Source organism: Clarias gariepinus, chromosome 18, assembly GCF_024256425.1.
Source record: "Clarias gariepinus isolate MV-2021 ecotype Netherlands chromosome 18, CGAR_prim_01v2, whole genome shotgun sequence".
NCBI classification, from domain to species: domain Eukaryota; kingdom Metazoa; phylum Chordata; class Actinopteri; order Siluriformes; family Clariidae; genus Clarias; species Clarias gariepinus.
The window spans coordinates 20,652,663-20,664,993 of NC_071117.1; the positions used below are offsets into that span (position 1 = coordinate 20,652,663).

Consider the following 12,331-nt stretch of genomic DNA (forward strand, 5'->3'; position numbering starts at 1 on the left):
CGTACTTTGATTCAAAAGTTAGAGATGGAGAAAACATGCAGTGCAGAAAATGATATCAAATGCTTTGAAATGGAGACCAAAAACCAGAAAGCCATTAGCAAGAAGCCCCCGCAAAGTCCCTGTCTGTAAAGAAAACACCTGAAATCTTTGCAGTTTCGGCAGCAACCATCAGCAGACTTTTAAGGTTTTTTCTTGCGTAGATTTTCCCCACCACCTTTCCGCTGTGGTCTGCCTATTTTGACATAAAAGATTAAGAAGAAGGTGGGAGCAGTGGCACAAAATTATTTTATATAGGTGGAGCAAGATACTCCATCGCGCCAACTATGGCGCCATGTGATTGGGCTCCTGTCAGTATAAAAGATAAACCAATAAGCTGCTGTCCTTGCATGATGGGCAATCAATCAATCAAAACACTATATCAGTCACACAATCTGTTGGACTACTGGGAAAATTCTCGTTATGCCAGATTAACCTGATTGAGCTAGAGCATGAGTTCTTTATAATTACTGATTAATTAATTATTGATTGTTAACATATTCAACTCTCTGTTAATAAAAATGTGAGACATTTACAACCCGAATATTGATTTCAAAGTCTTGTTCAGCCACAATTTTAAGACTTCTTACCAGAACAGTGTTAAGTATCAGAGGTCTGCTGCATTAAAGACAAAGCTCCATGTCACAGGAATAGTTTTTTATTTGCTTGATTTTTTTACATGAACTGAACCATTTATAATTAAACTGTTTTAAGTAGACAAGTGCAGTTCATTTTAGAGGAAAAAAAAAAGTCACCATAAGGCTACTCTTCTTCCCACCAGTTTCTTTTACTCGCTACTTGACTGCGTTCCTCTAGTTTACTTTTCAGCGCAATCCGCAGTCTGCTTTGTCCGGAAATGTTTTCTGATTCAAATGTCTGTCTGGACAGAACATCTTTTCTATTGGTGTTTTTCTGTCTCTGTTTACTTACAAACATTTGCCGTTGTTCTTCCTCTGCGTTTCCTCTAAACACAGTTTTTGGCTTGGTGGCTTTCTCTGTTCTTTGAGGACTGTTTTTACTTCGTTCCTGATGGAAGCCATCGTGCTTTCTCTTGGGTACAAACTCCAGCGCTTTCTCCCAGCTGCCCGTCTCTTTGGCCGTCATCAGGATGCGGATCATCTGGTCCAGCGTCAAGTTCTTGGCTCCAGTCTCCCAGTGCAGGTACTCGTCCAGGGGCAGACGCGCCGTGGATATCTTGAGGCGCTTGGCGTTGGCCAGCGAGACGCCGGATTGGATGGATCGATCCACCATGGCTCCGACGATGTACACCTTGCTGTGGTCAAAGGTGCGGAGGACGTTCGGAGAATCAGCGGTCAGGTAGACGAGGTCCTCCGTCGGAAACACGTCCACGTGACGCTTGCTGGTCGCAGTGATGGAAAGACGATCCCACGTCTCTTGGCCGTAGCGTTTGAGAAGCTCTCGCTGGTAGGCACCGCCTGGCTGCAGGTTGCAGAAGTGCAAGTGGAAGGGGTCGACCGAGCGCCGGTTCCAGCCTTCAGTCTCCATCAGCTGGGAGATCGTGTTCTCCATCTCACGCCTCGTCATGTGCTGGTCGTAGCTCATGTCGTAGACCAGCGGCTGGCCGTAGAGCATGGCTTGCGCAGCCCTCCAGCCTAACATTCTGTCCATGGATCGAGTCCAGAACTGCATCAGATAGGTGTTTTTAAACTTAGGTTCTCCTTCACCTTCCTCTTCTGCGTCTTCCAGCCCTTCACCTTGTCCTTCCTCCTTTCCCTCCTTCATCCTTTCCACCGACCTCTCAGCCTTCTTTTTTTCCTTTTTCTCCTTGTTGGCCTTCTTATGGCCCTCTTTTATCGCCAGGTACTTGAGATACTTCCTCTTCGAGGACTTTGTGGTGAGTTCTGCAAGCGTCTCAAGTTGCTCATCTGTAATGTTTTCCGGGACTTGTTTACCAGCCTGCCGCCACGTGTCCACTAGTGTACGGCTTGCCTCTATTGGAGAGCGTTCTTCTCCTTCTTCTTCTGCAGCAGATGTGGATTCTTCTTCTTCATCCTTGGCCATCTCATGTTGGGACGATGCCTGGGATCTCATCACTGACTTCCATACATCCAAGTCAGGCTCAGGTTTATGCTGAGGAAAATCTTTTCTCAACGTCCAGCCGGTACTCAGGGATCGTTTCGTACTAAGAGTGGAGCAGGTGGAGGAGGTGAAAAAAGATGTAGATGGATCATGATGTTTCACAAGGGTGGAAGCTGGAGGGAGGAACCTCCTCAGCACGCCCACGATATGAACTCTGACAAACATCATGGGCTGCAAATTTAAAACATTTCACAAGGTGAAAGTTCGCTGAATTAACCTGCTATCGACATGCTTTAACACCAGATAGAGGATACTTCAAGCAACCTGCTCGCTCCTCTATCTTAGGTCACGCTGATGGCCGGTGCATCAACTATTTCAGTCGTACTAAAACAAAAATACACTGGAGAGTTTTTAATCTCTTCTAACGCACCACAAAAATCTAAATCTGTAAAACTAAAAACAGTTTGAGATCTCGAATATACCGTAGGTAATATTTGTAGAAAAGGCACTCTTTTTAAATTGAAAACATATTTAGGATTTATGTTTCTACACGGACAACATTGAACGGTCCTCCGTTGAAGATTTCACAATTAGCTGTGTTCCAAATGCTGCGTCTTCAAGTCCTCTAGTTCTCTCCGCTCAGTTTGTCCTCGTTAAGTGTACACTGAGGAATATTTTTTAGTGCTCAGGACGCGATTTAGAACACGACCGAGTCGCGGTGTCCCCCAGCACCAAAGAAAGCCCGCCTTCTTTGCAATGATTGGATGTTTTTTTGGGGGCTGCACTCTCATCCAATCAGAGCGCTAGGAGGAAAACGTTGCTATCACGTTAGTAATAGTTGTCGGTACTCGTTCGATTTGAGAATTGTGGTGAAATTATGAGTTTGTTTCTGCCTAAATTGTCGTGTAAAAAGGATGTAGACGAAGTGATTAAAAGCGTTGCAGAGAAAGTGCTGGTGTTGCGCTTTGGCCGAGATGAAGACTCCGTGTGTATGCAGCTCGACGAGATTGTAAGTCAGTAACAGTAATGAAGTTAGGTTGCACTGCGTCCACTGTACATGTCCTAGTCAATCCTGTGTGTTTCTCACGACAGCTCTCTAAAACCTCCCATGACCTCAGTAACATGACCTCCATCTATCTTGTGGATGTGGATAAAGTGCCAGTTTACACCAGATACTTTGACATCAGTTATATTCCATCAACTGTCTTCTTTTTCAATGGACAGCACATGAAGGTGGACTATGGGTGAGGACAAAAGTATTATATATATATTCAATAATTATTATATAGTAAATATAATCACAGAGATACTTTTATCAGGTGGCACAGTTGCGTAGTGTTTAGCACAGTGGCCTTGCACCTCCAGGGCTGAGGGTTCGATTTCTGCTTCGGGTCTGTGCTCGGTTGGTTTCCTCCACGTACTCCGGTTTCCTCCACGTACTCCGGTTTCCTCCCACATTCCAAAGACATACAGATTAGGATAATTGGCATTTCCAAATTGCCCGTAGTGTGAGAGTGTGTCATAATATTTTCACTCTGCCATTTATTTATTTATTTTACCGCTGATTGGACGAGACATCTGTCACTCAAGATATACAGGAAGTAGGAACTTGTTTCTCTGTCTTTGTTTCTTGTGTGATCTGCTTCAGTTTAAACTACCGTGGCCGTGAAGTGCAAAACAAATTAACCAAACTGACTTCAGGGCCACCGTAAGAACGCCATATTTAGGATAAGTCCCCAATAAGGACAGTACATGTTTGCCGATTCATACACACACGAATCTACCGCTACTACAGTACTTCCTGTATATCTTGAGTGACCGATGTCTCGTCCAATCAGCGGTAAGAATTTAATTCGCAAACTATACCTACCTTTTCCAGTTTGTATCTGACTGGCCGGAAAACGGAAAACAAATGAACAAATTCAAAACCAAATGAACAAATCTGAAAACTAAATAACAAAACCAAAAACAAAATAACAAAACCCAAAACCAAAGAACAAATTAGTTTTGGGTTTTGTTGTTTTGTTTTGGGTTTTGATATTTTGTTTTGGAATTTTTTATTTTGTTTTTGGTTTTGTTATTTTGTTTTTTTATTTATTTTGTTTTCAGTTTTGTTAATTTGTTTTGCACTTCAGGGCCACCATACATTTCTCCTTCCCATGCTTTCAAACAAACCATACTTTTTCAGTCTTCTTCTAGTTGTGCTGTCACTGACTTTAATATGCCCAGTGGACGTCTGAGATGTAATTTAGCATTGCATGGTCTGAATGTGCTGGGACGTCCACTCCGTGGAGGATAGGCAAATGTTTTAAATGCTTTCCACTTACGTTCCATAATCTTTCTCAATATAGAACATTAAACTCCAAGTTGTTTGGAAATGATTTTATGACTTTCCAGATTGCTGTGCATCACAAATTGCTTCTCCAAGACCATTGCTTATGTCTTTCTCTTTTATCATTGTTTACACACACCTGAATCCTCCAAACCAGCAAACTGCCACAATTTCTGATTTTAAGGAGGTCTGAACACCTGCTATCTACTAACATTTATTAATCAAGGCCTGACGATTAGCAGCACCTGGCTGCAACTTATCCTCATAAATTCTGTCGAAGTAGTGAAGGGGGTACTTAGTATTGCTAGCATGTTTTCTGTGTCTTCATTTTGTCAAATAAATAGTTTAACAGTGAAAAAAGTTGTGTTGTTCATCTGAGGTTTTATTAGCCTGCTACTGAGACCCGCTATTATCATATAACTATCTTTCTACACAGAAGCACATAGAATTAAACGAGGGGGTACTAACTTTTGAACATGTGTGTATATCAAATTTATGGTATCAGAAAACAGTCATCAAAGCACCTGATGAAGCACCGAAATTGTGCACCTGATAAAGTACAGACTGAATATTTGTGTTCTTGAGTTGCTGTACATTTTCATAATCCTGTATTATTTCCTTCAGGTCTCCAGATCATACCAAGTTTGTTGGATGTTTTAAAACAAAGCAGGACTTCATTGACCTTGTTGAGGTGATCTTCCGTGGTGCCATGAGAGGGAAACTGATCGTGCGAAGCCCAATTGATCCACGAAATATTCCTAAATATGATCTGCTCTATCATGGGATTTAGCTGTGACTTGTTGCTCTACAAATTTACAGGATGGGTTTGTGAAATGTGGGTTAAATTACACAAACATATGAACTCACCGTTTTATAAAGCATGGCTTCGAGGGGTTTGCTTGTATTTGTAAAACTATTGGATGTCAAGGGCAGTTTAGTTGTTTCCAATGGAAATGCTCTTTTTGTACAGATGCCATAATTTCTACATTTCTGTATTTTGTATGTATGAAATGACATGGTACCCTTTTGTTTTTAAAGAAATATAAAAAATTTGTATACCTGTAAAAAGCAATTAAATGAGTTACAAAACACGATGGATGTACATGCAGTTGTTTAATAAGCACATTTCCACCACACATTATACACTGCATTTACTGTTGTAATGATGCTCATCCTATTAAATTCTACATACTAGATAAGCATTCACATTAAGGATGTATTATTGTTCGGGTCAGGTGTGTCGCTTAGCTTTCTCGCGCCGAGGCTCCTGCTTCTAGTGACGATCCCAAACGGCGTCGGCTCGGCTACCGGTCGCATCAGTTTGGCAAAGAACCGAAATATCGATTCCATACACACAGCAGGCGCCGTCTCGTGGCACTGTGTCCCTGCCGACATCATTCTGCACCCCGCCTTGAGAGATCCCACCAGCCGATTCTTTGGCTTGCTGCTCAGTATCCATGTACTGGAATGTACCTTAATCCAGTCACGCCCTGAGCTTCCGAGTGGCTGATGCCACAGACTGTGCGAAGAATCGACGAAGGCCACCGCACATCTCCTCTGTCGGATCTCCTCCAACCGACAGCACAGAAGCTGAACAAAAGCTAAACCTCCGTAACCATGTGCCACTACGGCGATTTGTTCTGCAGCGCTATTCAAAAGCAACTGATCCCACACTTGGTGCACGTGCTCCTCTGGGGTCGTCACTCCTTCATTGGGGTTCATCAATAAAACAGCATGGGTCTCTCCCAAAGCCCAGCGCACATATGGGATCTGACTGCCACTTTCCAAGCCTTCATGGGCTACAGCTCTCCAGCTCCACACGCCACACCTTATAGTACCTTTATCCTGGATCAGGACCAGTAGCATCCCACGATGTCTTAAAGCCTCGGGACTCATGTAGACAAAACCAGAGGGATGGGAATCACATAGGCTTCCTTCATCCAGGTACACCTTGATCAGGTTATACTCTTTCTCGAGGAGGGTGTAGACACGTTGGGAGATGTAGGAACAAAGAGACGCGTGTTCCCTCATAGTCGCTTGGACGTCGCTGAGCTGGAATGAGAACTTGTAGGGTTTCAGAGTTTCTACATGACAGAGATGTCCATCCTCGGTGAAAGTATATGGGAAGTCTGATGGAGTTTTGTTGCTTCCTTCAGAACACTCCAACATCTTTACAACCTCAGCAGTTTGTTAACCGAACAAAAAAAATCAGTTTTTCTGTACTAGTTTAGCAAGGAACAGAAAATAAGTAAGTGTATCCAGGCTCCCTCAGTCGTGGCTTCTGTTCTTATACACACCTGATTTATGTCTTGTGCTAATTAGAAAAAAGTGATATCAGGTGTTTTTTTAAAGCACGTTTTTCACCTTAATCTGGACAATTTTGGCCTTTAACTTTTATGTTTTATAACCTTGCTTTATCGATTAATTGCTTTAAATGGCTGATATTTGTATTTTTAATTGCAATTCTCATTCAGTTACATTTCAGTCTTGAAGAACGAGGAGGCAACTTATTTTTTCCTCAAACATGGACTTAACAGCCATAACATTATGACCACCTGCTTTGTGCCACCAAAACAGCAACGACAGTCTTCTGACATCTTTCAATCTTCTTTGTCTTTCGGCTGTTCCCTTTCAGGGGTCGCCATCACCATCCTCTGCATCCTCTTCTCTCACCCCAACTAACTTCATCCTTCTGACATCATTCGATGGAGAACATTATTAACCCTGCCACCAATTTGATCTACAGTACAGTAGCTCTTATTTTGGATCAGACTACACAGGCCAGCCTTCACTCCTCATGTGCATCAGTGAGCCTTGGCTGCTCGTGACCCTTTTGCTGGTTCTTCAGTTTTACTTCCTTGCACCACTTTTGGTCGGTCATGACCACTGCAGCCTGGAAACGTCCCACAAGCGCTGCAGTTTTAGAGTTTTTCTTTTGACCAAAAGTGTTTAAAGGAATGAAAAACAGTGAACTGGTGACAGGGTCATGGGTGGCCAAGGAACACTGATGCACATGGGGAGCCAAGACTGGGACGTGTAGTCCAATGCATTAGAAGCGCTAGTGTGGATCAGATTGAGGAAAAGGTTGTGATAAAAACGTTTCAACACACACACACACACACACACACACACACACATCCTCCCTCCACACACACACACACACACACACACTAACCCACTCACTCATTGTCTATACCGCTTTATCCTGTACACAGGGTCATGCAGCGCCCAGGAGACTTAGGGCACGAAGTGGGGTACACACTGGACAGTGTGCCAATCCATCACAGGGCACACACTCCTACACACACTCACACACACTCATTCATGCAAATTAGGAATGCCAGTTAGCCTAATCTGTGCATCACTGTTATGCTGGCAAAATAGGGGACCGACTCAATATTAAACAGGTGGTCATATTGTTATGGCTTCGATATAGATATAGATGTATAAAATATGGAGGGAAAAGTGGAAATCAGTGCATAAGTGGAACTCTTTTTCCATGGTTCTGGTTTACAGGGGACACATTTTGAGGCAAAATGTTGGCAAAATAGGGAACCTACTCAATATTAAACAGGTGGTCATATTGTTACGGCTAATATCTAATATATATATATATATATATATATATATATATATATATATATATATATATATATAAAATATGGAGGAAAAGTGGAAATCATTCCGTAAGTGGAACTCTTTTTCACGGTTCTGGTTTACAGGGGACACATTTTGAGGCTTCACCGGAAGTGGCCGGAGAAAGATGGCGGCGACCTTGCTTAATGCATGTTAATAACGTTAACCGCTATAACATTTAGAATATGAAATTGAATGTGCTAGTTTGATATTTCTAACATCATAATTCAGGATGTTTGCGGTGTTTAGATGTTTGTTTTCAGGACTGACGAGCAGGACGCTAGAAGCGCCAGGTAAAACAATATTATTTCTCCAGAAAATAGAAAACTAATAATAATAATAATAATAAAGCATGTTTTACCTGTCAGTTTAACGATGTTCATTTTTGTCTTAATAATTAAAGTATGTGCATCTGTTTTGCTTCCTTCAGCTCTCCTGCAGCATCATCATCATCATCATTTTAAAGTGCTCTCAGCTGGGCTGAAGACTTATGATGTTCCTCCAGACTACAGTGGTAATCCTTACATGCTATAAACACTGTTAGACGTTTAACTACAAGGGAATTAAACTAACAAATGCTAAAGCTATTCAAGAAAATAGTAATCTAAAACTGTTTTCTCAGACTGATCTGTAAATGTCTCGGGTACAAAGAGGACTAGTGTTTAAGAGTGGACTTGATCTACTTGTTGTTGTTGTTATTATTATTATTATTATTATTATTATTATTGTTGTTGTTGTTATTTGCATTATCGTTAACTTGCTGGATGTTTTGTTAAAACTGATTCAGCCTCATTATATATATTTTATTTCCATGTCTTTTCATCATTAGATGTGGTTTTACCGGAGAGGCCCAAACTCAAATTCTTAAATAAAGTCCCTAATTTAAAAAAGGCCAAGAAGGAGATGAAGAACCTCCGTGACATCCAGGGTCCGGCTACTACTGCCAACGCGTTTCGATTTGGACAGTATGGCATTGTGGTCAGTGCTAATTTTTATTTACTCTTTTATCGTTTTCGTGTGTACAAAATCTTGAGCAAATGTTATCTGCAAACCTAAAGACAATATTGCATAATAAACTTAATTAGTAGACATTGGGGGGATTGATTCAGATATAAATCGTGATTGTTCTTTTTGCTGATTCACGTATAGGCACACTGATTATTTAAAAAACTATTTGTATGTTTATAATGAAGATGAACCGGTTGATCAGACAAGTGACCAGAATTAGCTGTTTGATTGGCCATGACCGGTATCAGCTAGTCAGCCTCAAATATAAACCGAGTGGCGCAACAGAAACACATTTTTTATGGAATGACAAAAATAATGTCCTCTGATCTGCCTTTTTCTCCAAACTTAGAGTGAGTGAATAGTAACTGAGTGAATTAATCTCAAACCCACTTATTACACACACTTACTCCAGTCTCAAATCACAGCGAGAGCAAATTAGTCTAAAATTGCATGCACATGACAGCAACCATTGAGTTTTGAGACTTTGGAGGCAGTTGAGATGGTAAAACATCACATTTTTTTGTGGTACACACTGAACTATTTACATATTTTCATCTCTTGTGGTAAGAGTGAATTATTTGCTAAGATTGTTTAGAAATAATTGAAATAATAATTATGGCGGATGATTACTGACAGAATATGTGCTTCATAGTAATATTGTATCATTTTATTGCTATATTAGCTACATTTTGTTGCTTAATTGAATTTTAAATTAAATGGTAAACTCTTGTATTTGATGTTACTTAGTATTGTTTAAATGCTGCATTTTTTTTTAAGCTTATGTTATAAAGGGCAAACTACCTTTAATTAAACATTAAACTTTTTAACAGTTTAAAATTGTTACAAAATCGGGAGGAATATAATATCAATTGGGATATTTAAAAAAATCTTGATACTTGTAGACTCGCAATTTTACTGGAATCAGCACCTGGGTATCGTAATAATATCGTATCCGGAGGTGATAGGATTAGGATCCTTAATATTAAAACAGGCTGTAATTCCAAATCTGCTCATTTATTTGCAATCCTAAATATTATTCAATGTTGTTACATTTTAAACACTAGATTGTTATTGCACACCTTCATTTTCTGTATGCACCTTAAACATGTTCCTCTGTCTAGGCCCTGGGTGGAGGATATCTGCACTGGGGTCATATGGAGATGATGAGGCTGACTATTAATCGGCGTATGGACTCGCGGACCACCTTTGCCCGTTGGCGGATTAGCGCTCCATACAAGCCCATTACTCGTAAAGGCCTGGGTCAGAGGATGGGAGGAGGAAAAGGTGCCATCGACCACTACGTTACACCGGTAAAGTGCGGCCGGTTGATAGTAGAGGTCGGAGGTCATCTTGAGCTCGGGGAAGTGGAGTCTGTGCTTAAAGAAGTGGCAAAGAAGCTGCCCTTCCCAGCCAAGGTTAGATTTGATCCTATGTTTGTGTAAACATGATTCCTAAACTTGGTTTCCTGTTAACATGGATTTTGAGTTACAGGAAACATTGTAGGAAGTGACTTGGCTTCTCTAAATGTGTGAAATGTGTGCACACACAAAAACGCTGTGACCCTGGCCTGCATGTTTCTGAAGATAAATGATAGTTTAGATGATTTAGTCACTTAAATAGTTTTAAAACTGAAATGACATTTTAACTGATACACATTTCCTGCACTTTACAGCACATACTCAGAAGCGATTTATCGACGGTAACACCATCTAATATCACCCGAATGGGGGTGGTGTTTCCTTTTGCGTCTGGTTCCTCTCCAGGTTTCTTCCTCATGTCATGTCAGGGAGTTATTTCTGTAAACCTGGTAGATTTGGGTGGGGGAGTGAGTGTGTGGGTGATTTTAAATAGTTGCTTTTTTTAAAAAACAAGACTCCTCCTTTCTGGGATGATGGACTTAAAATGTTTTTTTTTTTTTCTTCTTTTTTTTTAACATTTTTTAAGTTAAAGATCGCAGCGGATGCTTGATTGCAGCGGTACTGGGTGTCACTGTTCTCATATCCTTCCCCTGAAAGGTCTTCTATACATAACCGCTCATATCTAATTAGATCAGATGTCAAGTGCTATCACATTACCAGTTCACGGTATCACAGTTCATGCTTTCACATTTTCTTAAAATCCACTGACTAAGTGTGAATGCCTGCGCACACACACACACACACACATACACACACGCACTTACACATGTATTTGTTCTGCAATTATGTGAAACGTTTAAGCTGTACATAAGTGGGCTTTAATTGAGCGTGACAATTGAGGTATGCACACATGCATGCAGTCACTGTCCAATATATTAGGAACACCTAATGCATGCTCTTACTGGCAGCAGCAGGATGCAAATAAATTAATCATGCCAAGAGTTCGGTGAAGAGTTTAAGGTGACGGACACCACGAGCCATACATGAGTTTTACGAGGAGTTGTCCACGTCCTCTTAAACTTGGATGTGTTCCTCACCGTGGTGCTGTGATGTGATAAAATCTTCAAGGAAATGCAAACCTGAGAGTTGTAATAAATAAATAAATAATTCCCATGCGTGTTCTCAAACAGGTGGTGAGCAGAGAGAGTTTGGCAGCCATGCAGCTGGAGCAAGCCGAGAGGGAGGCCAACAACCAGAACCCCTGGACCTTTGAGAGAATAGCCAGGTCTAATATGCTGGGCATCCGCAAAGTCCTCAGCCCGTCCGATCTCCACAATCGCGGCCGCTACACCGGGAAATTCTTCAATCCGGACAGAGTTTAAGCCTCAGAGGAAGAATAGTGGACTGAAAACTACATTGACACTTCCCTCAAGAATTTGCAACAAAAAAAAAAACGTTGTGCGAGAGTGTATAAGCATCATACATTAGGGGTTAATGATCATCGGATATCAGAAATGTTCTAAATCACTACTGCTCCTCATTTGTAAAGACTCTTAAAAAAAAAAGGTTGTGTAGGTGTATAATTCATCACAGACATTACCGCTGGATCTGAGGAAAGAGGGGAAATTGTGGACCAACCATCTTTCCACACTGTGTGTCTGTGTGTGTGTGTGTAAAAAGTTTCAGAATGTTTTCTATATTAAAGCATACTTACACTGAGCCTCATTCTTCGTTTTTTTTCGTAATGTTTTGTGTAAAGGTTTGCACTAGCAAAGAAGTTTAAAAAAGGCCGATTATCTTTGTCCTTGTGTATGTTAATCACTCATAAAGTCCAAAGCACGGTATTATAGTGCTGACTACAAAGGTTTAAACCCAGAGAACTGTGGAAAAAAGTCAAAAGGTCAGACGTGGGAGTCATTTA

General features: G+C 41.0%; 4 protein-coding genes across 4 annotated transcripts; 2 read left to right on the plus strand and 2 right to left on the minus strand.

Moving 5' to 3' along the window:
* Positions 1 to 751: 751 nt before the first annotated feature.
* trmt10c (tRNA methyltransferase 10C, mitochondrial RNase P subunit) lies at positions 752 to 2,577 on the minus strand. Its single transcript, XM_053476634.1, has one exon. The coding sequence runs from the start codon at positions 2,302 to 2,304 to the stop codon at positions 799 to 801; it is 1,506 nt and encodes a 501-aa protein (XP_053332609.1). The 5' UTR covers positions 2,305 to 2,577; the 3' UTR covers positions 752 to 798.
* A 290-nt stretch (positions 2,578 to 2,867) lies between these two features.
* txnl4b (thioredoxin-like 4B) lies at positions 2,868 to 5,502 on the plus strand. Its single transcript, XM_053477312.1, has 3 exons — positions 2,868 to 3,085; positions 3,169 to 3,320; positions 5,033 to 5,502. The coding sequence occupies exons 1-3, from the start codon at positions 2,954 to 2,956 to the stop codon at positions 5,196 to 5,198; spliced, it is 450 nt and encodes a 149-aa protein (XP_053333287.1). The 5' UTR covers positions 2,868 to 2,953; the 3' UTR covers positions 5,199 to 5,502.
* A 4-nt stretch (positions 5,503 to 5,506) lies between these two features.
* On the minus strand, positions 5,507 to 6,663 carry si:ch73-41e3.7 (uncharacterized protein LOC572312 homolog). The gene has a single exon (XM_053477313.1). The coding sequence runs from the start codon at positions 6,575 to 6,577 to the stop codon at positions 5,612 to 5,614; it is 966 nt and encodes a 321-aa protein (XP_053333288.1). The 5' UTR covers positions 6,578 to 6,663; the 3' UTR covers positions 5,507 to 5,611.
* Positions 6,664 to 8,157: 1,494 nt separating this feature from the next.
* mrpl16 (mitochondrial ribosomal protein L16) lies at positions 8,158 to 12,129 on the plus strand. Its single transcript, XM_053477190.1, has 5 exons — positions 8,158 to 8,337; positions 8,475 to 8,558; positions 8,874 to 9,022; positions 10,174 to 10,467; positions 11,601 to 12,129. Exons 1-5 carry the CDS (start codon positions 8,277 to 8,279, stop codon positions 11,790 to 11,792), a joined length of 780 nt encoding a protein of 259 aa, XP_053333165.1. The 5' UTR covers positions 8,158 to 8,276; the 3' UTR covers positions 11,793 to 12,129.
* The last annotated feature ends 202 nt before the right edge of the window (positions 12,130 to 12,331 follow it).

Coding starts and splice junctions, on each gene's coding strand:
- trmt10c (XM_053476634.1), bottom strand. CDS start 2,304: ATGATGTTTGTCAGAGTTCATATCGTGGGCGTGCTGAGGAGGTTCCTC.
- txnl4b (XM_053477312.1), top strand. CDS start 2,954: ATGAGTTTGTTTCTGCCTAAATTGTCGTGTAAAAAGGATGTAGACGAA. Junction 3,086..3,168: donor GTATGCAGCTCGACGAGATT/GTAAGTCAGTAA, acceptor TTCTCACGACAG/CTCTCTAAAACCTCCCATGA. Junction 3,321..5,032: donor CACATGAAGGTGGACTATGG/GTGAGGACAAAA, acceptor TATTTCCTTCAG/GTCTCCAGATCATACCAAGT.
- si:ch73-41e3.7 (XM_053477313.1), bottom strand. CDS start 6,577: ATGTTGGAGTGTTCTGAAGGAAGCAACAAAACTCCATCAGACTTCCCA.
- mrpl16 (XM_053477190.1), top strand. CDS start 8,277: ATGTTTGCGGTGTTTAGATGTTTGTTTTCAGGACTGACGAGCAGGACG. Junction 8,559..8,873: donor TGTTCCTCCAGACTACAGTG/GTAATCCTTACA, acceptor TTTCATCATTAG/ATGTGGTTTTACCGGAGAGG. Junction 9,023..10,173: donor TTGGACAGTATGGCATTGTG/GTCAGTGCTAAT, acceptor TCCTCTGTCTAG/GCCCTGGGTGGAGGATATCT.